General features: G+C 53.2%; 1 protein-coding gene across 1 annotated transcript in view; it reads right to left on the reverse strand.

Moving 5' to 3' along the window:
• The window catches only part of GALNT2 (polypeptide N-acetylgalactosaminyltransferase 2), a 189105-nt gene extending 163931 nt beyond the window's left edge, over nt 1–25174 (reverse strand). The window contains exon 1 of the mRNA XM_042908263.1: nt 24987–25174. Coding sequence (XP_042764197.1) covers nt 24987–25112 — 126 coding nt within the window. The 5' untranslated portion in view covers nt 25113–25174. The remainder of the gene's footprint in view (nt 1–24986) is intronic.
• Between the last annotated feature and the right edge of the window lie 1252 nt (nt 25175–26426).

Below are 26426 nucleotides of genomic sequence, written 5' to 3' on the forward strand. Positions count from 1 at the left end.
ACGCATGACAACGTGAGTGTACTTAGTGCCACTGAAATGTACACTTACAAACGGTGGGAGAGGAAATACACTTGGTTTGCCAAAGAATGGTAATCTCAACAGGATAAAAATTGTACCTCCCGAACGAAGTACCTGGTGTTTTAACAGTCTGGGTGAAGCGTTCGTTAAATTCGGAGTCTGGCGGGGAAAGCTCCTGAGGTCCCCTGTGATCCCGGGTCTGAGCTGTGCAATCTCAGACATGCCCTTTCTCTCACTCTCCATTCCCTCCTCCCAGACGTGGGTTTGGACAGTAACTCAGTATGATCCTGATGTTCTCCGAACAAATTTAATAGGAGGAGGGAATCATTCTGTTTGCTTCTAAACAAACCATTCAGACAGAAATGAAGGAATTACTCATTCCGCGGAATCTTTTTACCATCTGTTGCTTGAAGGGACGTCTTCACTGAACGGGAGCCTGAGCTGGAGGACCTCAGAGTGAATTAAACCCAAGGAGGAAACGTGCCTTCCAGGTTTCGGGTCCCGCTGATTCTATGCGTATACAGAATTCAGGCCAAGTGGGTTTTCCCCTCGAGAAGAAATAAATGAAAGGACGACTCCTAAGGAGATTCGACCTGGACAGCAGTTCCCAACCTGGTACCCCCGCCCCCACCCCCACCCTGGGGCCGCTAACGATTACAAGGAAGAGGCTGGAAAACGGAATTAATTATGGATCAAGAAAGACTTTTTTGCTTAATGGATTAAAAAAAAAAATCTCTTAAATAAGACGAGGGTCAAACGCAGAAACATTTAAGAGGTCCTGGAAAGGAGGACGGAGGGCAGGAAGGCTGAAGTGGGGCCCTCAGGACATCCTGTGGCCCCCTCAGTGATAAGCAGCCAGCATTTTCTCCTCATCACCCTGCCCCTCCTGATTCCCTTCGACAAGACATGCATATTAACAACTATCACGTTTGAATCGCTTAAGCAGATGACTAAGCTGCATTGATAAGGAATCCTTTAGTCATAATTATCACAGATAAGTACATATTTAATATGCTCGGTTTCAGTAATTAAAATCCGAGGGGAAAATCTTCTATCGTGGCTCAAGCTGCACTGGCAGGTTCTAGAATGAGAAGAGCCACAAACTGGAGCTGGCCTGGCTCAGCGAGAAGAATCGTGACGGCAAATATGGAGCTCGCGGCTCCCCGCTCCCCAGCCTGGGGTGGCTCCGATTACCTTCCTGCACAAAAAGTCCCCCTCAAGTGCAGTGGCTCAGACGACGACGACTGATGGCATCTCGGGGGGTTCTGGGTCACCTGGGCAGCTCTCATAGCCCACCGGCGTCACCGGGGTGAGGCCACAGGTACCTGGCGTAAGGGGTGGGTGGCCTCTCTCACCTGAGGCCTAGGCCTGGGGTTCTCCTGCATGTGGCCTCCCCCCCACCCCCCCCAGAGTCTCCTGTCCTCCTGGCAGCTCCCCAGGGCCTCCTGCATACCTAACACAGGTTAGCTTCCACATCTGAATCCGTTTCATCTATGTGGGGAGATCGCCAGCCCCCTGCAGACCTGTGGGGACGATTCACAATCACCTAACGGTGACTGGTTAGTCCCCACCCGCCTGGCTCTTTATCTCCTTTCCCTAAACTGTTTGGCTCTCTTTCTCGTTTGGTAGTTTTTAGGTCCACTACACATATGCCTTTTAACATCAGATGTTTTGGGAAAGTGTATTTAAGTCAAAAGTAACACTGTTATTACCCCCCCCCCACAATCTACTAAGTGATGGAACTAAGGCTCCATAACAGGTGGCGCAGATCACCCGAGTTTACATGGCCGATAAACGGTAGAGGGTGGGTTCAAACCCATTTATCAAGACTGCCTTCTTGGCACCCCCTTTGTGCTGCCTCTCAGGAGTGAAAGGATACACAGGATGAGGGGTGTGGCCAGTGGCGCACCCCCCCCCCCCCCCCCCCCCCCGCAGGTCTCACCCTGGACCGGGTCAGAGCTGTAGGAGACGTGGCTCTCTCAGAGAATGCCTTTACCCAGCAACAAAACTCCGGGCCCTTGCTTCAGCTTTAGGTGTTGGCCTAAACAAAGGGCTCCATGTGAATCCCTGCATTTGGTTTCTGATATTCTTTTCCCCAACCGACACTATCCATTAGGATGTTCAGTGACCTTTAAAGTCCAGCAGATTCTTACCAAGTGCAAAGGCTATGAACATGTTGGTCGCTCACAAGGAAGGGCTTCGTTCTATTAGAAAATGAGGACTATATAACCCAGCACGCTTCCTCTGGCTACCGAGATACAACTCTGTGTTCCACTGAAGGAGCTTCCCTCGGTTCGGTGTCAGGAGATGTGCTAAAAAAAAAAGTGCATGGGACTGCTCTCTTAATGGGGATCATAATGCCTGCCAGGTAGGATTCTGTTGGGGGTTAAACCCAACACAGATGGGCAACATCTAACCAGAATCTGGCCCAACCGAGATGCTCGATGTTCATTCCCCTATTCTCCGCGCTCTTCTATTTTCTTCCCCCGTCTTCTCCTCACCCTATGCCACCACCTCCCCACCCCTGCAAATTATCTGGCCGATTTTTAAACTGTCGTTTTGATGAGTCTGTGTTTACACATAACATATACGCTTTTTCTTCTGAGCTGCCTCAAATCTTTTTACAAGTGCGTACAGCTTAAATACACAACAGCCATCATCTAGAAGTTGAAGGAAATTTCAGGGTTGTTGCATAAGGGACGTGGAATTTGGAGATAAGGTTGGAAAATGTCACCCTCCGAAAATAAAGCCAAAAAGAACCAAGAGAATGAATGGCATTAGCCATCTGGGGCCATCTTTCCAGGAAACAGCTCAGTCGAGCTGATGATTTAGAAGTGTAGTTGATGAGAAGCGAGTATGTCTCCAATCTCACAGAGGAATCAAAAACAAAATCTCATCAGGATAACTTGAGCACAAAATCTGAGGAACGTAACATAAACTGTAATCTAATTAAGTACAATATGTCTCAGGAAATGATTCTGCCGGCTGAATACTGAAGAACGCTGAAAACAAAGTCAGATTTATCAGCCAGGATCCAACTGGAAGTCAGGCACCACACAAGCTTCTGGAACGGAGGGGCTTTAATATAAATCGTTAACTAGGTGTGAAGTTGTTAACTAGGTAACTGAGAGGAAGAAAAGCCTACGGTATCAGGGAGGCAGCAACCACAGCAGCAGCCGCTGCCCCTAGGATCGAGGGAACAAAGGCCAGAAGCGGCAAGGGCTGAACCTTACACACTCAGGGAAGGGGCCCTGGCACCCAGACCGCTGAGGAGGGGGCGCGAAGGCGGGTGGGGACCGTGATGGTGGTTTCTCCGGCACTGGGAAAACCAGACGCAGCTGGTGCAGGTGAAGGGGACAAGCGTCCCTGAGGGCCGCTCGTGGGAAGAGGCAGCCGAGGGGAAGGACCAAGTCCCCCGAATGCCCCTCCCCCAACTCCCCCGGGGCCTCCAGGGGAGCCGCTGGCAGAGCAGAAATGGACTGATGGGCAGAGTCCTAGCTCAGGCATCACAGAGCAGAGTCCAGAAGGATTTGGGGCTGAGATAATAATAGTTTAATAAATTGCACATTGGGTTTTTGTGAAAAATGAGTCTCCACTGCTACCCTAGGGAGACAGTATTGATTCTATACACAGAAATATCCCCAGAATGGTGAAGGCCAATTCATCAGGCTTCACAGGCAGAGGGAAATACGCCTACAGAAAACATAGCTGCTCACCCAGCTCTGTTGTGGCTTCCTGAGTACATAAGCCCCCTGGAGCCTGCTCCCAAAGGCATGGTTCTCGTCATGAACGAATGAACTGCCATTCATTCGTTTTACCAACGAATTTTATTTACCAACACTTTACAACTCTGGTTCATGGAAACCCCAATCTTTGACTGATAACTTCCTAGGTGAGCTAATAAAATTGAGTTTCCAAACCTGTGAGATCCTGGGCCCGTGGCAATTCACTCTCTCAAAGCTCTGTCTGAAACAGCTTAGTGGCTGCTCTGATGTGACCACATGTGACTGACGTGTATTTGACCACATGTGACTGACGTGTATTTGACCACATGTGATTGACCACATGTGATGCACGCGCTGGATAATTCATCAGGTGTTCTGAAGAAAGTGATCATGGAAGTTTCAACTGTTTCTACAAATGTATTACACACACATACACACACACACACAAACTGTGCAGAATAAAGAAAAGAGACGCAAAACTTCAACCTCCCCATGAATAAACCTACTCATGGCATTCATACATTCTCACCAGTTTATCCTCCAATAGAGAATCAGCCCAAGTCCGTGGACCTCCGAAACCTCAGAAGCACAGGACCTCCAGCCCTTTCCTCCCCACTGTATTTCACAACGTACATAAGGCGATCCATCCTAAGAGTTGACAAAGGACAGATATGCTACTGGAGGGTCTCCTACCTTTAATTCAAATGGGCAACGGCAAGGCCGTGGAGGGGAAGCAGCCAGGCTGCTGGGCAGAGCTCTTAGAACCACCAGTCAATTCCAGGAGAGACAGCTTTGTTTATTTCCACCCAGAAGATAGTGGCTCACAGGCAGTCTGACGACAAATGTCATGAAAAAGTTCCCAACACTCCCAATCAGATGGTACATGATCCAGAATAGGCTGTCTGGAATTATTTTTTTCTGGAGATTTAGAACCACACGGTCACTGATATTCAAAAGTATGGGGTCAAACCTCCATCCTCAAAAGACCAACAAAGCCCCCCAGATTTAAAAAATACAGAGAAATAAAATCCATGGACTGCTCAACTCCTGAATACCCTACTCCCTATATTCATCCAGTGCAGAGCCTATAAGAAAAGTCGTATTTTCTTTAAGCTCTAAACTGTCATTTTGGTATCTTTTGATTATTATTTTTATTGCAGACAGCAAGATGCTTAGAGATTCCAGAATAACTCCTATGACTAAGAGCCTCATTCACTAATCCAATGGGCAATCCATTATACGCTCATCCATATTCAACTCTGAATATAACAGCAAGCACCCAAAGAGAAGACCCAACTCAAACCCAAAGCCCACAAAACTGACCAAACATACGTGCAGGGACCCCATGATGTTCAGCAGTTACAGCCAAAAGATGGAAACTCTCAATAACGCCCCCCCGGACCAATTGTTTCCAAATCTGACTTCACGAGAATCGTGTGTGGGGAGCTTTTTCTAAAACATGCCTCGGCCTAACGGCCCAACATTCCAATTTAATTGGGCTGGGGTAGGTTCTAGGCACCTGTACTTTTAAATCTCCCCAGGTGTTTCTACTGTGCAGTCAGACTGAGGAACACTGGACGACAGCGAGGGGGATGGGCAGGGAGGAAAGGTGCAAACTGCAAGGAAAACCAATTTAGACACGGGGAAGAATCAAGTGGGGAGAAGCGGGAAGATGATAGCACATAGAGTCTGAGGCTACTGCAGTCCTTGACGTTTCATTTCAACGCAGCAATCGAGTGCAAACAATGGGCAATTCCTTCAGTCTGTGTATATCGCATTTGTGAAATTCACTAATAAGCACTGGTCATCAGATGCGGCAGCTCATAAAATATGGAAACTACGCGCGTCCTACAGGCCACGTCCCCTTCTGTCCGGGGACAGTGTGCACAGACTGTCAAGGAGCTGTGCCAGATGCGAGCTTGGTGCCCGCCCCACGAAAGAAGGGTGCAGGAGCCCTCCGGACCAGGATCTTCATTCCCACCTCCGCAGACACCTTCCCTGGTGAAATTTCTCCCTGTGGTGGAAGAAAAGCATGCTGACCTCCACAAAGTAACTTCACAATTCTGCTGAAATGACATATGCACCTTTTCAGCCAGGAAGACGCAAAGGTGTGGGAGCGCATGCCTCTATGTGCGTGTACATCCACGTGCACAAGTACATGTGTCAGTAGCTGCAGACAGGGGCTTTCCAGCTGAGTTAAGTACCACACACACACACACACACACACACATATCATACTGAGCACTTTCTACCTACATGCTCGGCACAGGGTTGTACTAAGTGCTTGACAGACGACATATCATTCCATCCTCATAACAAAGGAGGCTCTGTTATTTCCACCTTACAGGGGAGGTGACAGACTTAGAAAGGGGAGACTGGACCCAGGCAATGCCTCCAGAGCTCAAAGCCGCTCAAGCCACCTCTCCACCCACACTCCCAGGGTTCTCCAAAAGCACCAGGAGCGCGGCAAACATACAGCTGGGGAGAAGGTGCTATGCCCTAAACGCAGTCTATCAATAGTAGGTCATTAACTGCGTCAAGAGATCCAACCCAGGAGATTCAGCCTGCAACTGAATCCTCACTCTGCAAAAGTGAGGTCCTGTGTTGGAGGTGAAACCGAAGAGGAAGAACAAGGAGTGAAAAGGCAGATCAATGCCCTTGGCACACAAAGGACTCATTTTACAGCTGTTTTCCTCCCCAGCCAACAACAATACCACCCTCTCCCCCACCCCTGCCCCCCGCAAAATGTAAAAGACAGAAAGCTCCAACCTCCAGAGGGGGAGGTAGTCAGGCTGCAGATTTTCCCTCCAGGCCTGCCGCTTCCCCTGTTCTCCCTTCTCCCTTGACTTACACGTTCTTCCAGCCACCTGCACCCCATTTACCCACGAGGAGGTTCTCTGCTAGTTGTCGAAGGCTGAACTAACCACTTCTCAGCGCAGGGCAGAGCGATGTGCTGTTATCACTAATCGCCACCATCCGCTCTAAATTCTTGCTCAAGGGACTCCAGACGCCATCCCCCCAGGGTCTCATTATTCTGTACCTCCAAACTCTCCAAAAGAAGGGAGGACAGAATTTTCTCGGCTCCTACGGATGCCAAGTCCTGGAATCAAATCCTATTGCCGGGTCTCTGCATTCCACGACGGCGGACAGAACGCTCCCCTGTTGCTCCGCACATGTCCCGTGGCACCTGCATCCCGACCTGGACGCGGCGGGTTGGCTACGAACACTTCACGGGTTGCTGGAGGCATTCCAACATGCGCTACCGCTCCCCTGGCGAGCAGTGTCAAATTACTTCAGGGGGGCCCCCCGACCAAAGTGTGAACAGACCGCACGCCCACCCAGTGGCCCTCCAGAAGGACTGCCCGGAGGCGCCCCCACATTTCACAACATAAATCCGCCTCCGTCCCATCTAACGCCCTAAACCTCCCATCCTCTACATCAGAGGTCAGTGGTGTGTCAAAACTTCTTACCCAAGTGGCCACTGAAGGCACAGAGCTTTAAAATAACCAATCACAGGCAGCTCCAAAAGCTCAGGAACGTAACGTGCAAGAGAACGTCAGATGCCTAATCGGGAGCCCAGCAGTGTGTCTAGACAGCCAGGCAGCCTAGAGACCACTTTAACCTAGGTGCCTGCCTAAAGATTACCATCTAAATGCACAGCAGTTTTACGATGATGGATTGGTGGAAGGGGAGTTCATAATGAAAAACTCTTCGCTAAATACAGCTGGAAGGAACGAAGACGGTTTAAAAACAACTGATAATTCTATCGCTCAGTATGTCTCTCTCTTCTGCCTCAGCATCCTGCATGGTCTCCCTGCACTCCTCGGGAGAGGTGAAGCGGCACCCCGCTGATTAAGGCGCGATGATTTAACAGCATACATACAAATACAGCTGGGGCCCGTTGGGCCGCAACAGCAATGCAGCATTTCTGGAGGAAAGAAATGCTCAGGGATGCACTGCGCTTGGGGGAAAGCCAGACTTGCACCCAGAAACGATAACGGCTCCCTACCTTGACCGCTTCTGCCAGACCACAGCTGTTACAGACCGGAGACGGTGCAAAAAGGGGCAAATGGCTTGAAACTCAAGGCTAGGGCACGCCGCAGGGGGGAAAAGCTCAGGGGAGAGTGGAGGCAGAGGCCAGGATGGGTTCGAATAGTATGACGTGGTTCACCAAGCAGCAGACCCTCCACTGAGTCTGGGCTCACAGCCATTCTCACCACGGTGGCTCCCACCAGTCTGAACTGCATCTCACTGCCCAATGTTTACAGAGCACCAGCAGTGTGTGGGGTGCTGAGCTACCCTGGGGGAACCCAATGACACACACGAATAAATTCCTAAATGCTTACTGACCCGGTGCCTCCTTTGCCCACCGTGCTTCTATTCGCAAACCTTCTTTTGCTTTTCGTTGCCCAAGCACACCAAATCCAGTCTGGCCTCAGGACCTTTGCACATGATCCTCTCCATGACTGGACGGTCTTCCACCACGTCTTTGTGGCTAGATCCTTCCAGTCATCAGATCCTCCCCAAATGTCCCCTCCTCGGTCCTTTCTGCTGATTATCTGGGCCCCCTTGGAGCTCCATGTGGGGCTATCCAGTACCGGTCTGGTGGGCCTTCAACCTGCAGCCCTCCCAGAATGCAGATTCCCAGATCCTTGGTGGCTTCATTCCCCAAGGTCAGACACACCACGGCTGCTAGTGCAGTTCTCCAGGAGGGAGAAAGGCAGGAAGGGGAGGAGCTAAGCACACGCCAGGCCTCAAGATGCTCACAGGCTAGTGGGATGCAGGCGATTAGAACTTACACCACACTGCTCAGCGGTGCAAGAGCATCAAGGCTGGCACGCAGCGGGGGACCCAGGGATGACGGAAGGCCGCGTCCTACTATCAGGATCCGGAGACGCACCCCTCCTCCCCCAAGGGCACGCAGCCCAGTGTCTGCGGCTGGCGTTGAAGGGCTTGGGCCAACCCACAGCTCCGGGTCCTCTCCTCCTTTGTCCCTCTGCTCGCACACAGATCAGAGGACGGGACGGAGTGGTAGGGCCCCCTCCCCGGGGAAGGCGCTAAGAGACACCCACGGGGCTCTTCAACGCTTCACACACACCCAGGTATGGTTGATCCCAATCATTCCAGAGACGCCGAGCACAAACATACTGCCCCCATCGTTACCACGCAGGAGAAACTAAATGCTGAACGTTGTCCGTCTCTTGAACTCTCTGGGCACCACTCCACAGTCCCGACAGCCTTTTTAAAGGAAAGGGCAACGCCTTAAAACAGGGATTCTCTATCTTGATACGTTTCTTCGTGCCGCCAAGTACCGGAGGGCTGCCGACAACCTTTAAAGGTCATCTCTTAGCCCGGCTCCCCCACCCCTTCCCCCCCCCCCCCCCCGTTGCCTAATTAACACTTAAATGTGTATGTTCTGTGCGGACGGCTTCCTGACCAGCACGCCAGGCAAAGGCCAGATCGCTAGGCCTTGTCCGCTACTTCTCTGTGTGCAGACCTCCCAGGCCAGGATTGCTCTTCTCACGGCGCGACATTCCCTTCCTGGAGCAAATAAATAGCCCAGACACAGGAGGGAAGGCTCCCAAGCCAGACTCTCCCCCAGCTCTGACGGGGGAGGGATGAACAGAGCTCGCCACAGGGAGCACGATGGATCTCCAAGGAGCACGCTGGATCTCCTAGGGTGGGCCAGCTCCTGAGGCCTTGGGAGGAGGTGACCAGCCTACACGTCTGGGGGCCGGGAAGGCAGGGCGTGAAGCCAGACAGCCACGCAACTGCCGTCGCATCAGCTCGCTCCCCCGGGCCATTAATCCAGTCGGTCTGCTTTGTTCTGGTGCCTCTGGGGACCACGCTGCACTCTGACCAACTACAGCATCTTCAAAACGTAACCCAAACGTGACACTGCTGGCCTCGCTCGGTGCCACAGCTTCCCCTTAAAAACAGGGACCTCCCCAGGGCCATGCGATTCCATGTGGCCCAAGAAAGGGAGACAGACCGCAAAGGAAGCGGGCTGCACCTGATTTCGTCCCTGGTCCAACGACTCACACCACGACGTCACCATCAGCTAGGGTCTCTTCCTCCGAGCAAGCCCCCTTGTCCATCAGAGAAGCCTGGAGTCAGCCCCAGAAGCATCTGCGGGAAAGGAGAGTGAGCACGCGCAAAAGGCAGGGCGCTGGCTAACCCGTGTCAGTATGGCCGCCATCATCTCGTGAATCTCTAGCCACCCCCAGTTTACAGATGAGGAAACGGAGGCCAGTAAGGGTGACGGCAACACCTGAACCCAGGCTCTTCGAGTGGGCACAACCGAACATCCGGGTTTTTGCATGGAGTGTTCTTCTCGACATCATCGCACGGTTTATCTATTAATCTGCAATCCAGTTGTACGTTGTCTTCATTAGAGGCATCAGAGAAACCACACGAACACCCTGCTAATTGACAGAACTAGTCCTCAGCCCTCACTGGGGGGGCTCTGTCGCGTTGCCACAGATTATTAATTTGTCTCCCGCTTGTCACTCACCTACAGTTTCAAAAGCAAGCCAGAAACTGTACTGATGAAACCAAAAGAACGTTTCCTAATTAAAACCTTGTGGAAAAGTTTCCAAATAACACGCCGCATTCAGATAATAACAGCTCAAGATATTGAAAAAGCCAATTGCCTATTAGAGTTAAAAAAATTAATTACACAGTCACAGAGTTAAAAACCACATCCTGGGGTAGTTTCAAAGACGAGAGCTTACGGGGTAAAACCGGGAAATGAGCTCCCGGGAACCTCACGCTGGAGGAGAGGGCTCCGGCCTGAGCTTCCTGCCTCCGGTCTGCCAGACACCCCCCACCCCACCCCCATCGACTCAGCGCTCACACCGGGGCCCCTGCCCAGGTCACCCACCACCTCTGGGGCTCGGCTTCCTCACTGAAGAAGGAGCAAAGGCTGCAGGAATCCCTTGTGTCCTTACCCTCTTTCTAAAACGAAGGTCCCAGGCAAGCTCCATGGAGGTGCAGGTACTTTCCGGGAGGGCAGGCTCGTCTGCTTAAACACGGCAGAGGGCGGCTGGCTCCAGTGAGCACAGGAGCCCTGGGCTCGTGAACACCTGCCACGGAGGGCAGCCCCACCCGGCTCGGGGCGCCAGCACCTGTCACTCTAACATGAGAGTTTTCCGTCGGCACCAGCAGGTGTCAGAGGCACTCGCTACAGAAGTACCAGGCCCCATTCCGCCTCGTTCTTCACTGAACCACCCGAGGAGACCCATAAATGAGGAAACTGAGGAACAGAGGAGTTAAGGGACTCGCCTGGGTTTACACAGCCACCTGGAGAAGCCAGGCCCACGGCTCCCGTGTATGCATCCCCTCAGCCCCGTGCCCCCAGGGCCAGCTGTGCCGTCCGGAGCGCCCCTGCCCAATCGCCCTGGGCTCCGCAAGGCGGTCTCCAAATGCCCCAAGGTGGATTTACCGAGTTGCCCTGGCAACCCCCTGAGACCCGGGCTCCCCACTGGACACCGGCTCTTAGGCGGCCACTGGCCAGAAGTCACGCCGCATCGCGCACGGAGCCCGGGTCATCGAGGACTCCGCTCTGCGGGCAGCTCAGACCCTGAACACACACCGGCACTCCACAGGCCCCTCTTTCCCTCTGCTGAAACCCACATAAAACCTCAAAGTACTGAGGAGAGCTTTGCTTTCAGAGACCGATGGCGCAGGTGGTAAGGACACCAGCACTTTGCGATGCTTGCGTGAAGCACCAGGCGGATTAGATCATCAGACGCCCCACCTGCCTCTGTGAACCCGTCGGCGAGACCCGGCGGACCACAGCGAGGCTCCTTCTGTGATGCCCGCCCTCAGGCCGGAGCTCAGACCACCTAAGAACCCAGAACACACCCCCTCCCAGCTCACTGCTAGCTCACCCACATCCGCAGCACGCAGTGATAAAGGTCACGGAGACGATCGCCAGCCCCAGCAATCAGCACCTTCCAGGTCTGAAGCTGCAGGCCTGCATTAACGAGACAGAAACCTGCCGTTTGGCACGGCCCACTCTTGAGTCAGGGACGGCAGCTCTAAGATCAGGACGGCCACAGCTGACTCTCTCCAAAGCCGTATTTTAAGTAGGTGGGGAGCCATTACAATTCTAGCCCCAACACTGCCACTGCGTGACCTGTGGGGCAAGTTCATAACCTTGGGGCCCGCTGGAAACTGCACGCATGAGTACAGGAGGAAAACCAGTTCCTGACATTCTTCCGGGCATGCAGAAACGAAAGATAAATGAGCAATGCCTCCAAAGTGCTTCGGGCAGCTCGGTGACAAGGCTGACATAAATTGGAAGTACCAGGAATTATACCTTACAGAAAACATGCGTTATGAGGAGCGCCTGGCCGGCTCAGCAGGAAGGGCATTTGACTCGTGATCTCGGGGTCGTGAGTTCAAGTCCCACGTTGGATGTAGGGATTACGTAAATAAAACTTACAAAAAAACACATGCATTATCATACGTTTGTAACAAATGTCTCATTCACAAATCCAATGTAAAATATGAGGTGTTACCAACGATATCCTGCTGGGGAAGAAAGGAATAATATATATTTATTAAGGGTCTCCCACCCTGGCTTCCCAAATCATCAATGGCTCCTAATGGATTGTTTATGACAGCAAGCAGACCACCCAGGATGAGTGGAAAAGCTGGCAGGACTAAACATACACGTTTTCTGCCCACTCGCACCTGTCAAATAAGAAGGATACAGTCAATGTAACACAACATTCAAGTCAAACTCAGGTAGGTGACAGGGTCTCTGGGCCACGGAAGAGGCTGGTTAGGTGTAAGCGATCTCACAGAACACCTTGAACTAACAAACACTCTCCCACCAAAACATTCACCAAGGTTAGTAATTTCCTAAGAGTTTACACAGATAATTCTTATAGAAGAAATGGTACCAAATATAAGAATATTTTCCTGATGATACAGGTGACAGTTCAAGATCTTAGGCAACCTCCGAAGCATCCTTTGAAAAGAACCACCACTGGGGGCGCCTGGGTGGCTCAGTCGGTTAAGCGGCCGACTTCGGCTCAGGTCATGATCTCGCGGTCAGTGAGTTCGAGCCCCGCGTCGGGCTCTGTGCTGACCGCTCAGAGCCTGGAGCCTGTTTCAGATTCTGTGTCTCCCTCTCTCTGACCCTCCCCCGTTCATGCTCTGTCTCAAAAATAAATAAATGTTAAAAAAAAAAAATTTAATCACCACTGGGTATTCCTAAATTACTGAAGACACACAAGGCTGATGTATGTCTTTACTAACGGTGATGCTGATTTATGAGAAATATATATTCGCTCTTCATCCACAGGTCCTGGCTCACGACTCCCCAAACCCTTGAATTGCCTGTTGTCCTCAGTTCCTGAACACCCTTTAGAGCCATAAAGGTGAAATGGGTGTCTCATGAATCTTAACAAGCCCCCTTTCACAACTGGGTTTATGTTAATGAGGTGACTTTGGAGAAGCTCTCAAGATGGGGGCTGGTTGCCAGGGGACCCAACCGTGTGATCAGAGGGCTGGAACTTTCAGTCCCACCCCCCCAATTTCTTGGCGGGGGGGGGGGGGTGGAGAGCAAAACATGGAATCGATCACCCATGGCCAATGATTTGGTCAGTTATGCCTATGTAATAAAACCTCCACAAAAACCCAAAAGGAGGGGGTTCGGAGAGCTTCTAGGAGACTAGAAGGCTTCTGTGTGCCACCACGCCAGGCCTCAAACTCCATGAGGACAGAAGCTTCTTTGTTTGGGACTTTGCCCTATGTATTTCTTAATCTGGCTATTCATTCATATCCTTTGATATCCTTTGTAATAAATCAGTAAGCTAGTCAGTAAACAGGTTCCCTGAGTTTTTGAGCCGTTCTAGCAAACTAACTTTTTACCCAAGAAAAGGGCCTTGGGAACCTCTAATTTTTAGCCAGCCCGTCAGAAGCACAGGGGACAGTCTGGGCTCGTGATTGGCAGAAGTGGAGGACGATCTTGTAGGACTGAGCCCTTAACCCGTGGAAGCGGGCACCGTCTCCAGGCAGACACTGTTAGAATTGGATTGAACTCGTAAGGCGCTCAGCTGGTGTAGAAGCACTGTTTGCTAGAAACCTCCCTACAACAGACATGTTGGAAACTGGGACCAGAAACCTTTCACTGACTCTATCCCTAAGCCTTCAAGTTGCTTTTTGAAAAAGTTTGGTTTTCAGGGGCGCCTGGGTGGCTCAATCAGTTAAGCATCCGACTCTTGATTGCGGCCCAGGTCATGATTTGCATCCACAAATACTCTAGTTTGTACCTACAAAAGATGAGGATTTTCAAAAAACAACCCCAAGACCATTACTGCCACTAAGAAAATTAATGATGATGCTTAACATTTCAACTGCTATCCAATCCCTCTTCATCTTTCTTTCTTTCTTTCTTTCTTTCTTTCTTTCTTTCTTTCTTTCTTTCTTTCTCAGGTCTTTCTCTAGTTGGCCTGTTCAGTGATTCTGAGCTCCATGAAGGAAGACAGAGTGCCTTGCTCACCCCTGCAGATCCCAGCATTCAGCAGGGTTAACTTGTAGATAGAAAACGCTCCAAAGTGTTTCGGAAAGGGTTCATGCTCATCACTGCTCACCTCTCAAAAATAAAAGCCAAGAAGTACCTCTGCTCCCATGGATCCTGGGGATTGGGAGTGAACAGACACAGAGGTACACGTTCCAATGGGGGCTACCAGTTCCCTTTATCAAGCACAGAAGGCGCGGAGCCGAGTTCTCATGAAGGGGAGTGATCTCACACGTGAGAAAAAGAAGACCGTAACTCATCAATTCTAAGATGCACTATTTTTCACAGCTTAACATGAAATTGGGACGCATCCCACAATGAATGAGCCTGATGACGCTGCGGGCCAGGAAAAGGGCCACAATGCACCTGTCATCACAGCACCTGCTCAAACATACAACACGCCAGTGGCAAAGTCCACATGATGCACGTCAAGTGGCCTGGAAGAAAACCCCAGAAACAACAGTAAAGCACTCATAATCCTTAGAAACCAAACCAAGTAGGATAGAAATGAATGGGGAATTGGGGAATTAGGGAAAATTCCCAAATGAGTTAAAATCTGGCTAACTCTACATAACTGCCATGCTATGTTAAGAGCCCAGAACCAAGAGCTTTTAGAGCTTTCATTGATTTTTTTTTTTTTTTTTTTTTTTTAATGCTGCATCACCAAAGGTCTTGGCAGTGCAGATGACTTTGAGGAAAACAGACACAAATATCTCGGAGTCAAAAAGTAGACACTGAGAAAGTTTTAGGAACACCTTACCCAATATATTTCATGTGTATTTTCCTTTTTATCTATGCACAAGCGTGATGTATGGAAAAATCAATGTCTAATTAAGTCCAAAAGAGCTCTTTAAATAAGTAGAAAATAAAAACGTTAACTGATAAAGAAACCATTGTGTCACAGTTCAATGAACAGTGGCTTTTTTTTTTCTTGCCCAGTGCTACGTAAAATAATGGTTTTATGGATAATGGCATCTTAGACTTGATAAAAAGAGGTATATTCCAGATGAAGGGGAAAATCGGTGATTATCAAAAGTGAGCAGTGCCTGGGTGGCTCAGTCGGTTGGTTGAGCGTCCGACTTCGGCTTAGGGTCATGATCTCATGGTTCGCGGGTTCGAGCCCCGCATCGGGCTCGCTGGTGTCAGCACGCGGCCCGCCCCCCTCTCTCCCTGCCCCTCCCCCTCGTGCTCTCTCTCTCTCAAAAATAACAAATAAGCATTAAAAAGAAGTGAGCAGCAAGAAAAACAAGTGGGTGGGTTCTCAGCACAAGGGAACAGGGAAGGGCCAGAAGGGGGCACGGGGCGGTGAAAAGAGGGTAAGCCTTGTGAAGGTTACAGAGCAAAAGCTCAAAATCTAGGTCGAGGGGAGAGCCCTTGAGGCGGGAAGCGCCAAGACAATGAGCGTTGAAGGCATCCCACGCAGGGCCAGCCAGCTCACCATCCAGGACAGGCCCGTGCATCCCCCACGCCCCCCACGCAAGAGTCACCGCCTGATAACACGGTACCTAGTTTATGGGCATCTCCCAAATGCAGACCTCTAATTTACATCAGCTCCTCCAGCTGTCCCTGTGATTCAGCTGAGACAGGCAGACCCTGCCACTCACGTGTGTCTGCCTTCTAGAGCAGCACCCTTCCACGAAGAAGGCCCCCGGGGCAGAGCTAAAGAAACCTCCACAACTGCTCCAAAGTCTGAAGGTCTTTAAAAGGACCTTTCGTTTGCCGCCACGCAAATGCTCCAGTTGTCTTTTCCGGAAACACGCCGGGGGCGCTGCGCAGAACCCCATGATGTATCTAATGACTCCTCGTAAGTGCCCACAGTTTCCCTGAAAAGCAGCTGGGTAATCCCACATGAGAACCGGGAGGATGTGCAATTTCCCACCGTTCCCCTCCCTACCACGGCTGTGGGCAGTGAAGTCACATGTCCATTTTATTTTCCACAAATACTATAGACCACGGAGCCTCAGTGTGACCCACTCTGCCAAGAACCACCTCTCCAAAGCCCGGGTGCCAGGCCAGCTTCTGCCCTCTGGTTTCCTACAGACTGGTTTTCCTGCAGGAATCAAAACCCCCATCACCCAGAGCAGCTCACAGACATGACGTCACAGTGGGAATCCCGTGCCGCAGCAGGTGCACAGGGACCCGCGAGGATTCCTCATTAAATGAGAATACGCCTGGAAAGCGCTCCGCCAACGTGCAATGTCATTTAACAGTGTACTCAACAATGGACCATGGATGCCGACCGGGTCCAACTTAGCATTTCGCACAGATTGGCTCAGAAATCAAGCAACGGGATCGTTCCACATGCACGTTCTACAGAGTCGATGCACGTATTAACCTCCAGGCGCCTAGAGCGGTCTCAAGCCCGAAGCGGGAGATGGGGGCGCGGGAGTATGCACACCGTGGTCACTACAGTGGGTACGCGCATCACCCGAGACAGCCCTGCGACAAGAAGACCCAAGATTTCCACGTCACAGAGGAAATTCCACCAGTGACAGACCTAAGGCGACAACCTTCGGGAAAGAAAACTAGCTCTCTTGTTTAGCAAAAGCAAGTGAGAAGACAGACCACCAGAGGACAGGACACAGCTGGAACCAGGGGCAGCGTGCGAAGCCAAGGGAGCCACAAAGATTCACCTGCTTCCGCAGTCTGGGCTCAAACCTGCTCAAACCTCACTTCCCCGTTGAGCCTAAGGGACCACCGAGGCACCACAACAACCCCCACCCAGCTCCTAATCCCCTGACGCTGCTTTTTTCTCCCTTGGCACTTAGCACCTTTCTCCACCCAATACCATTTACTAACCTCTCCTGTTTCTGTCTGGCTCCCCCCACCCCCAGAATGAAAGTTCCATGAGAACGGGGATTCTGTCTGTTACATTCACCGCCGTATTCCCAAGTACCCAAACAGTGCCTGTCACGTAGTAGGTGCTGACGAAATACTCACTGAAAGAAGGAATGGAAGGGAGTAGAACCTGTTTTCATTTCTGCTCCTGCGGGAAGGGCAGCTGACGACTATGGTCTTCAGGACCGGATGATGACCGACGGATAAGAACACGTAAAATGTAATCACACAGCGCAAAAAGGTGAAAATGAAGAAAAGAGCCAAACGGACCTGATACCACCATCGAAGCATTATGTGTGTGCTCCAAAATGCCTTCCGGGAATGTTCTGACAGGGCGCAGCAGGGCGAGGGCGCTGCCACAAGGCACGGAAGGGGCACGGACAGACCAGGTACCAAGAGGGAGCCACATCCCACACCGCGGGCAGGCAGAAACCCTCCAGGCCTCGAGCTGTAGGCAAACCCCACCGCCTCCGGAGGCCCGGGGATTCCTCCCATCAGACAATGCTGGGTCGGCCATCCACCAGCTCTGCAACGTTGGGAAAGTTACTCACCCTCTCTGTGCTTCAGTCTTCGTTGGAAAAATGAGAGGAATAAAAGGGCTGCTACGAGGAGTCACCGAGTCAACATCGATAAAGCATCAGGCCTGGGCCTGGCACACAGCGGGTGTGCACCCAGGGGTCCACCCTGACCGCACAAAGAGGCCATCCTGTTCGGCAGGGGTCTAACCATAAAGGTCGCACGGGGAAAAAAAAAAATCAAAGTTTACACAGACACTGCAGCGGTCCTTAATCAGGGGCGATCCTGTCCCCCAGGCGGTACCTGGCAGGGCCCGAAGACATTGCTGGTTGTCACACACGAGGCGGAGGCCAGGGAAGCCACTAAACGTCCAACAACACACAGGGCAGCCCCACACAACAAAGATGAACTGGCTCCAAATGTCCTCCCGGCCAAGACTAAGCAACTTCTGATCTGGAGTGACCGCTGCCCCAAGGGGACCCTTGACCCTGATAATACACGTGTCCTGATGTGGGCTCTGGAAATACAGTAACCCTGTCCCGGCCACGCTGACCATACCTCCTCCCAGAGTCACCGGGCAGGAAAGTGCCCGCCCTGGCAGGACCGGGTGGCCCGCACTCAGGGCCTGAGGGACTCGGGGGAGGGCAGAGGCAGGTGGCACGTCCCCAGGCGGCCACCCCTGAGCCGCTCGCTGCTTCCCGACAGCCAGCTCCCGTAAGGCGTGGCACCCAGGGCCCGTAATCCCCAAAGCCCAGGAAAGCTGCTTCCATGTAAGCCCAGGAGTGAACAGCCCTGTGTGGGGCCTTTTTGGCTTTTCCAAATCCAGCCTTCTGGATGAATCACTGCCTTCTCCATTCCAACACGCGAAGAAACCCAACCCGTATAAGATGACACGTTCCCTGGGCCCATTATACTGGACATGACAGAATGCAGAAACACCAAGGCAGAGTGAGGGCAGGGGACCGATGGGGAGGAGGAGGGGCTCCAGCAGGGAAGGCCTGGTTAGCTCGAGTCCGGTTTTTCATCTAGAAACGGGCACATGGTCAAAAAGGAGAAAGGCAGGGGAGGCTCTCCTGACCGGACAGGTAAACCAGACAGGCATTCACCTGGCGTTGATCCTGAAGGTCAGGCACATGGCCAAAGGCTAGAGAAGCCCCACACTGGCTAAGAGACAGGGTCAAGTTCCACTCTGAGGACCTGAGTGTCCACCGGAGTGCTCCCTCCAACCCATTCGATCTAATTCTCAAAGGAGGAGAGGCCCTCGCCAGGCCCAGCCTCTCCTGAAACCCCACTCAGGAGGGTTTGCTTGTGGAAGGACCAGAAGTCCTCCCGAAAACGCTTCACCAACAAGGCAGTCTGGAGGCAAGGATCTGAGACAGGAGGAGTGAACACAGATCCCCAGCAGCAACAGAGAATCAAACACTCCCGCCTCAAGGGGAAAGGTGACCTTTCGGGTCAGGGGGGTGACACCAGGCCAACACTTCCTTGGCTCTGAGTGGCACACCGACGGGGGTGGCACCCCACATGTGTAAGTCCCACAGCGACGTGGACACAGAAGCGGGGTCCAAAAGGCCCCTGCAGTGGCAGGTTTTCAGTTCTCTGGTTGCTGAACATGGAGAAGGGATCCCAAGGGAGGACCAGGGCGGCCAGCGTCTCGGGGGCATTCGGGGTCTTGAGGGTGGCATTTATTTCACAAGCAGAACGGAAGCATCCCCCTATTTTAATCTGTGTGGCATCGCTGTGCAGGTGCATTTCCACTTGGACATCCACCCAGCTCGTGCATCGCAGCATCGCCCAGGCAAACCTTCCAGAACAGGATTCACAAGGAGCACAGCAGAAGAACTAAAACAGGGGAGCGGATCTGGCCAGGTTTGGCAATTTTGTCATCCCAAGAATTCGGCTGGGCCGGCTAGGAGACTTCATAGGTTTGGTCTGGTTTCGTTATTTCCCCAGGAATACCCTACCTCCTTCCCCGGGATCTCAGCCAGCATCTCAAAGTCAGCTCCTGCCTTTGCCTGTGTCTCTGCCCCAGGCAGCCTCACCGGCACCACCACCCCCCCCTCCCTCTTCCCCCTTCTCCTCCCCCTCCTCCTCCCCCCTCCTCCTTCCACTAAGCCAACTGTCTCTGGATTTGCTAGAAGGTAGGCAGCACAGCATTGCCTGCTTTGAAGTCGACCTCTTCCCAAACGTGACTTCCAGCTCTGGCAGAAACAAGATACTATGTGTCCACATAGCTACCTATAGGAATATAAATATATAAATATCCCTGGCCAGTCATTTCCCCGACCACCTCTCCATTTACCTCTCCCCCGGTTCCAAACAGGAAACCCACCATTCACCAGGAGGTAGGGTAGAGGGATTTACGGAGGGCCTGAAGCCCACGCCCAGCCTTTACCAGCCAGGTCTCCCCACCCCTACCTCGAGGTCTGACAGCGTGAGCCAGCCGACCCCTGGGGACAGCAGCTTCTTGCTGGTTTCTGCTAGAGGGTTAAGGCAAGCGCCCGTTACTTCTGCACGGCTTATCAGCCACAACCTGCTTCCCTCATGTTCGAGCACCCAGAGCCAGCCACGACATAGCTCCGGAACAGGGACCCTGGACTTGCCTTGGAGACAAGTTGGTATCACGGTGCCATGTGTCGGATTCTCTGGCTGTAGCCTTCTCCCCCCACCACTGCCCTGCCTACCCTCGGCTTCACACTCCCATCTCAAACAGAATTTCCTTCGACTCTACCCTGCTCATAGGGGTGGCTAGGTGTCTTCTGGGTGCCCTCCTTGGCCTCCACCCACAGACAGGCTCACAGACCCCCATCTAACACATGGCAGCCTCACGTTCAACCTCACACCACTCACACTGGAGGAAACACCAGCCATCTCCCCTCCTGCCGGGGGATGCAAGGCCGAGGAGGGCCGCCCGGATCCCAGGTGGGGACCCCCGCTCTGACACCACAGCTGGGCACGAGACAGCTGGCGCATCCTGACCCCTTCCCAGGAAGGCGGTCCTTAATGTCACTCTTTGATACGAGCCCAAATGAACCAAACCAATCAATCTTGGAGGAACGGGTGAAGGATGAAAGCACAAAACAAAAGCATCAATGGTTTTCCAGAGGACAAGAAGACACTTGAGATTCCTGGTTCACTGTATTTTCAAGGAGTCATTTGGGGGGCGCCTGGGTGGCTCAGTTGGTTAAGCGGCCGACTTCAGCTCAGGTCATGATCTCGCAGTCCGTGAGTTCGAGCCCCGCGTCGGGCTCCGTGCTGACCGCTCAGAGCCTGGAGCCTGTTTCAGATTCTGTGTCTCCCTCTCTCTGACCCTCCCCCGTTCATGCTCTGTCTCTCTCTCAAAAATAAATAAACGTTAAAAAAAAAAAAGATTTTTTTTTCAAGGAGTCATTTGGGGTTTTTACTTTTTCTTTATTCCCCCTACTGCCCCAAAACCATTCAGCCGGTGTCTATTCTTTCTCAACACCTTACTAATGGCATCTAGCGCTCTGCCACGAGGTGGAAATGGTTATCCCCACTGTAAAGATGAGAAACGGAGGGTCGGAGAGGTTCAGTTAAATTAGTAGAGGTCACTAAGCAGAAGCGGGTAGAGAGCTAGGGTCGCTCAGTGCCCATAAATGGACTCATTGCCATGCCTCTTCTTGTGAACGTCCACTGCCCAGCTCAAAACGCATTACTGTCTCCCTGTGATCAACCAAATTAAGAACCAGCCAGTCAGCCTGGCACACGAGGCCCTCTAGAGCCTAGTCCCAAAATCCAGTTGCCCTACGACGTGTACCACACTCCCCCACCACTCCCCCCATCCCCCACATGCCTCCTACAGGACCACTCCCGAAGCCCCTCAAGGAAGGGTGGTGGAAAGCGAACGGGCTGCCCGGGCCCGGGGTCCGTCCTTCAGCTAACACCTTCCCTTCCCTCCTGAGGACGTGAGCAGCGCAGACCAGGGGTCTCAGGTTGACGCACTTTTTTTTTTTTAATGTTTATTCATTTTTGAGAGACAGAGTATGAGCAGGGGAGGGGCAGAGAGAGGGGGAGACACAGAATCCGAAGCAGGCTCCAGGCTCTGAGTCGTCAGCACAGAGCCCGACGCAGGGCTCGAACTCGCAAACCGAAAGATCACGACCGGAGCCGAAGTCGGACGCTTAACCTACTGAGCTCCCCAGGTGCCCCTCGGGTTGACACAGCCGTCAACTTTACATCCCGGGAAACCCTTCCCTTTCTGTCCTCCACCGCCACCCTTAACCCTTAGGCAAGTGCGCTTCAACAGATATCCCTTCTTCTCTCCTTACAGCCTCACCCACGGCCAACCTGCCAAGGCCTGGGGGAGACTTAACGTGATTAAAATTGTAAAGCATTTAAGATGCTCAAAGGAGAGACATCCTTGAAGTGCAAATTATTAATTCAGGGGGACAGAGCCAACTATGGGAGGGGTGATCTACATAAATGTAAAGGAAATACTTTTAAACAATATTACATGTAAACCGATTGACCTCACACCTGACGCCTCAGCACTGAGTCCCGAACGGTGTGGCAATGCCCACGATGCTTCTGAGCACCTGCTCCTCCCGTTCGCCTTATTAGATCTGCAATCCGAGGTGCGGCGGCTTTCTGGGTTTTGCCAAATGGGAGAGTGATGGTCCTGGGATGAGTTATTTAACAGGCAGGGCACACAGTGACAAGCCCGGGCGGGGGTGCTGAAGCAGCAGAAATACCAGGCAGGCTCCCATCAGACAATCCCCCGAAGTCTAATACTGAAGCCTGGTACCCCGTGAAAAACATCAGGGCCGAGAGACACAGGCTAAGCATTGACTTGCATACTATGAAACAAGAGAAGAAACATTAATTCCACTTGCACCTAAAACACTATAGCTAGTATTTAAATTCTGCCTTTCGTCCCACATTATCTTTTTTATGTCCATACTTTACAAGCTAAAAAAAAAAAAAAAAAAAAAAACACTACATATTTCCTTTTATCATAAGGATGAACTAAATCTGAAGAGAGGCTTTTTAGTCTTTAAATCCCTGGAAACAGTTCAGGAGGAAGGAAGAGTACACAGTTTTATACTCCAGATTAGGAAATTCAAGACGGCGGGGTTTTCTATTCAGGTCCTCCAGAATGGTCTCAGGGCTTCGACTTTCATACCAGGGTCCACAACACTAAGTTAATGAGTCTTTTACTGCGATTTCAAAAGCTATTGCATTTACACACCTCTTCCTCAACTGACAAATCACTAAACCATTCTAAGGGCCGGGATTAAATTTTATGGTTCGTTGACAGAAAGAATAGAATCCCAAATCACCAATCCATGTATAATTGTTCATTTCCCACACATTTTTTCCTACCTGATCTCTTATCTCCCACTAGGTCACAAAGAGTTCTTAGATTTTTTTTTTTTTTTTTAATTAAGGATACCACTTCAGAGGCCAACACAGGAGACCCCCTCAAAACCCTGCAGCTGAAGCCCACAGGGGAGAAGTCAGCTTCTCTGGATGCTAAGGCCACACCGTTGCTGTTTCTAATCACACGTTTCTCATGAAAGCGGCAAACCAAGGAAAAGAGCTCTACCAGTGTGGCTTATTTGTTTGTTTTTCTTTTGCATGAAAGGCAGAAGGCTCTGCCAGGTCCCACCAGCACACCAAGCCATGCAGCCCTGCCAAGGCCCGGTTTACTGCACAGCAAAAGTTTTGAAAATAATTCCAGGTTAACGCGAGCACAGTTTTCAAAGGGCCACACTGCTCCTGCTGCTCGCCGGGCTCTTTACCATCCAAGAACAAACAAAAGCCTTCAGGTACATATACAGCACTTCCCTGCGTTACAAAAAGAACGGGGCTAAGGGCACACTGTTAGCTCAGAACTCAGCTAGGCCATTTCAGCACACGGAACGACTTCATTTCTGCTCCCTCCAGACAAAGCAACTCCACACGATTCCCCAAGATTAAAACAAGATACCTATCTCTATCTAATACCTTCAGGTGAGAATGAATGAATGAGTTGAAACAAACAAACAAACGAGGGAAACCTCTGAAGCAGCCAAACCCCATCACGGACTTTACAGGTCTGACTGTATGGCTAAAAAAAGTCCGTTCATAGACACTCGGTCCCGTTTGGCTTGTTCCAGAATACCATTCCCTGCTTCCTGCCCAACCGGCGGTCCACCTCCATGAACTCAGAATTTCCTGGGTTTGCGGTGACACCAAACATCACAGCGATGAGGGTTCCAGGATTGTGGAAAAGATAACGCTGCTTTCAAAGCCTATTAGCCACCGAACACCACAAGCCAGCCGGCAGCAGGTCCACGGCCAAAGCCCTCCTCTCCCAGCACGGCCGCAGGACGGCACCGTCGGGGCTCCTCCGGCCGCTCGATTTCCTCCCGGATACGCCCGGCTGTCCAGACTGGCTTACACGGTCCCCACGGCCTAACCGCCCGACCCTTGGGAGCCTGCTCAGAGCGCCCACAGAAAAGGGACCATCCCCGCGTAACGGCGAGCGGGGCTGGGGAAGACAAGCGCAGGCGGCCACGTCCGGGCCGCGCGCCGGGGGCCGAGAGGGGAAGGTCGGGGGAGGGTGGGGGCGGAGATGTCCGTGGCCGGCCTCACTCCGGGCGCAGAGGCGCGCTGGCCCTCCGCTGACAACCGCCCAGGGAGTCTCTTTTACCCGGCACGGGGCCGGCTGCGCCCCCCGCCCCCAGAGGTAAATGGCAGAGAAAGGGGCAGAGACCCCCGACATGCACCCCCCCCCCAACACTCCCCGCCACGGGGTGACAAGGGGGAAACGGGTGAGGATTTGCAGCGGCTCGTATCAAACGCAAGGGAAGAAACTTGGACTCCTCTCTCCCGTACATGACACTTTGGAAAGGCAGCCGCCTCTCCCTCCTCTCCTCCCCACCCCCTTTTGTGTGTCCCACACCCCCACCGCTTAAACTTCCCACCGCAGGGGTTGGGGCTCCCGGCGGCCGGACAGGACTCAACTTCAATTACGTGTGGCAGACGGAGGGGGCCGGGCGGAGGGGCGGGGGGGGGGGGCGACGAGAAAGGCGTCCGGGGCCCCCAGTCCTGCGGGGCCGCGCCGGGTCGCCCTCGCCCGAGTCGGACCAGCGCAGAGGGGCTTGGTGCGCCCCCTGCCCTGGGGACTCGGCCGGGAGGCCCGCGGCGGGGAGCGGGGACCCGAGAGGAGATCGGGACGGAGGAGAGCGGGAAGGGAGGGAGCCCCCCTCGTTGCCCCGCGGCCACGTCCGAACAGGGGGGTCCGCGGCCGGGCGGGGGGCGCGTCGGCGCGGGAGGGGCCGGCGGGGGAAGGGGAGTCGGGGGCTTGGGCGGGGGGGGGGAGCCGGGCCCGGGCAGGGCGCCCCACTCACCTTCCTGCCGGCGCCGCCGCCCGCGCCCGCGGCCAGCGCGGAGCCGCCCCCCGAGTACATGTAGTAGGCGATGCCCAGCACCCACAGGAAGGCGAAGCAGAGCAGCATCCGCGAGCGCCGCCGCATTCTCCCCTCTCGGCCGCCGGCCGCGGCCGCCGCTGCTCGCGAGTGCTGCCTGGGGCCGGCGCGGGCGGGGAGCGGGCCGGGGGAGGAGCGGAGGAAGGGGAAGGGCGCGGCGGCGGCTCCTCCTCCGGCGCGGGCTGCTGCTCGGCGGCGGCGAAGGCGGCGCGCGCTCGGCGCCCGAGCTCCGCCCCGGGCCGGGAGCGCGGCGCGGCGCCCGAGCAGGAAGCGGCGGCCTCGGAGGCGGCGAGCGGGTCAGGGAGCAAAGGGCGACCAATCGGCGGCGGCTGCGGGGGCCGGGGCGCGGGCCGGAGGAGGGGATTACCGCGTCTCCATGGCTGCAGCACGCGGGGCTCCGCCGGGAGGGCCTCCGCGGGGCCGGCCTCGGCGCCGCCCCCGCTCGGGCCGCCGCCCCGCCTCCTCGGCGTCCTCCCCGCCGCTGCCCTCTCCGCCCCCCGTGAGTGACAGGTGGCTGCCCGGGACCGGGCGGAGCGCGCGCACACGTGCGCACACACACGTGCACACGCACCGGGGACGCCGTCGGTCACGGCTGCCTTGGCGCCGCCCCGCCGAGGCTGTCATCTCCTCGGTCCTGGGTCTTTGGGACCGCCTCAGACCCTTAACGGGCTCGCTCTTACCACTGGCCGGCCCACCTGAGTTTTTTCGCTGCAAACCCGCCTCCTGGCCTCGACTTAGCTGCTGCTCGCTGCAGTTTTCTTACTAATTTTACAGCAAAACATCCCCGATCCCCAGGTGTCAATTTTATGTATCCATTTAGTCAGAGGTGGGCGGGGGGGGGGGGGGGGGGGGGGGGGGGGGGGGGGGGGGGGGTGGGGTGGTGGGAGGGTCTAGCGGTCGAATGAGAGAGGTCAAGGGAACATTTTTCCGAGGGTGCACAGCACTTGAATAACAGGATTATTTTGTTTTATATTGTTTTTAATAACCATGAAAGAGGAAGAAGGGAAGCAATATATATTTTTTAAATCTTTTCCTTTCCGTTTGCTGCTTTCTTAAAAGAAGAAAGGAGAGTTACGACATAAGCATCTTAGGAAAACACTTCTGTCTTGTGACAGAATCGCTGTCACCTTGAGGATGCCCTTGCAACACGCGAACTTTCCCGTGCTCCTAGGAAAGAAAGAAATGTTACTTGGCACTCGATACTTCAAAAGTGATATCGGGGGCTTCCGGGTCTGGAGGATAATGGCAACTGCCTGAGTCTGAATCCCTACTCACATCTTCAGCAAATACAAACACAAACAAACAAGCCTTCAGCGCGACTAGGCGAGGGAATGCCGTGATCTGAACTTCTAATTGCTTCTT

Source organism: Panthera leo, chromosome D2 (genome assembly GCF_018350215.1).
Source record: "Panthera leo isolate Ple1 chromosome D2, P.leo_Ple1_pat1.1, whole genome shotgun sequence".
Classification (NCBI taxonomy): Eukaryota; Metazoa; Chordata; class Mammalia; order Carnivora; family Felidae; genus Panthera; species Panthera leo.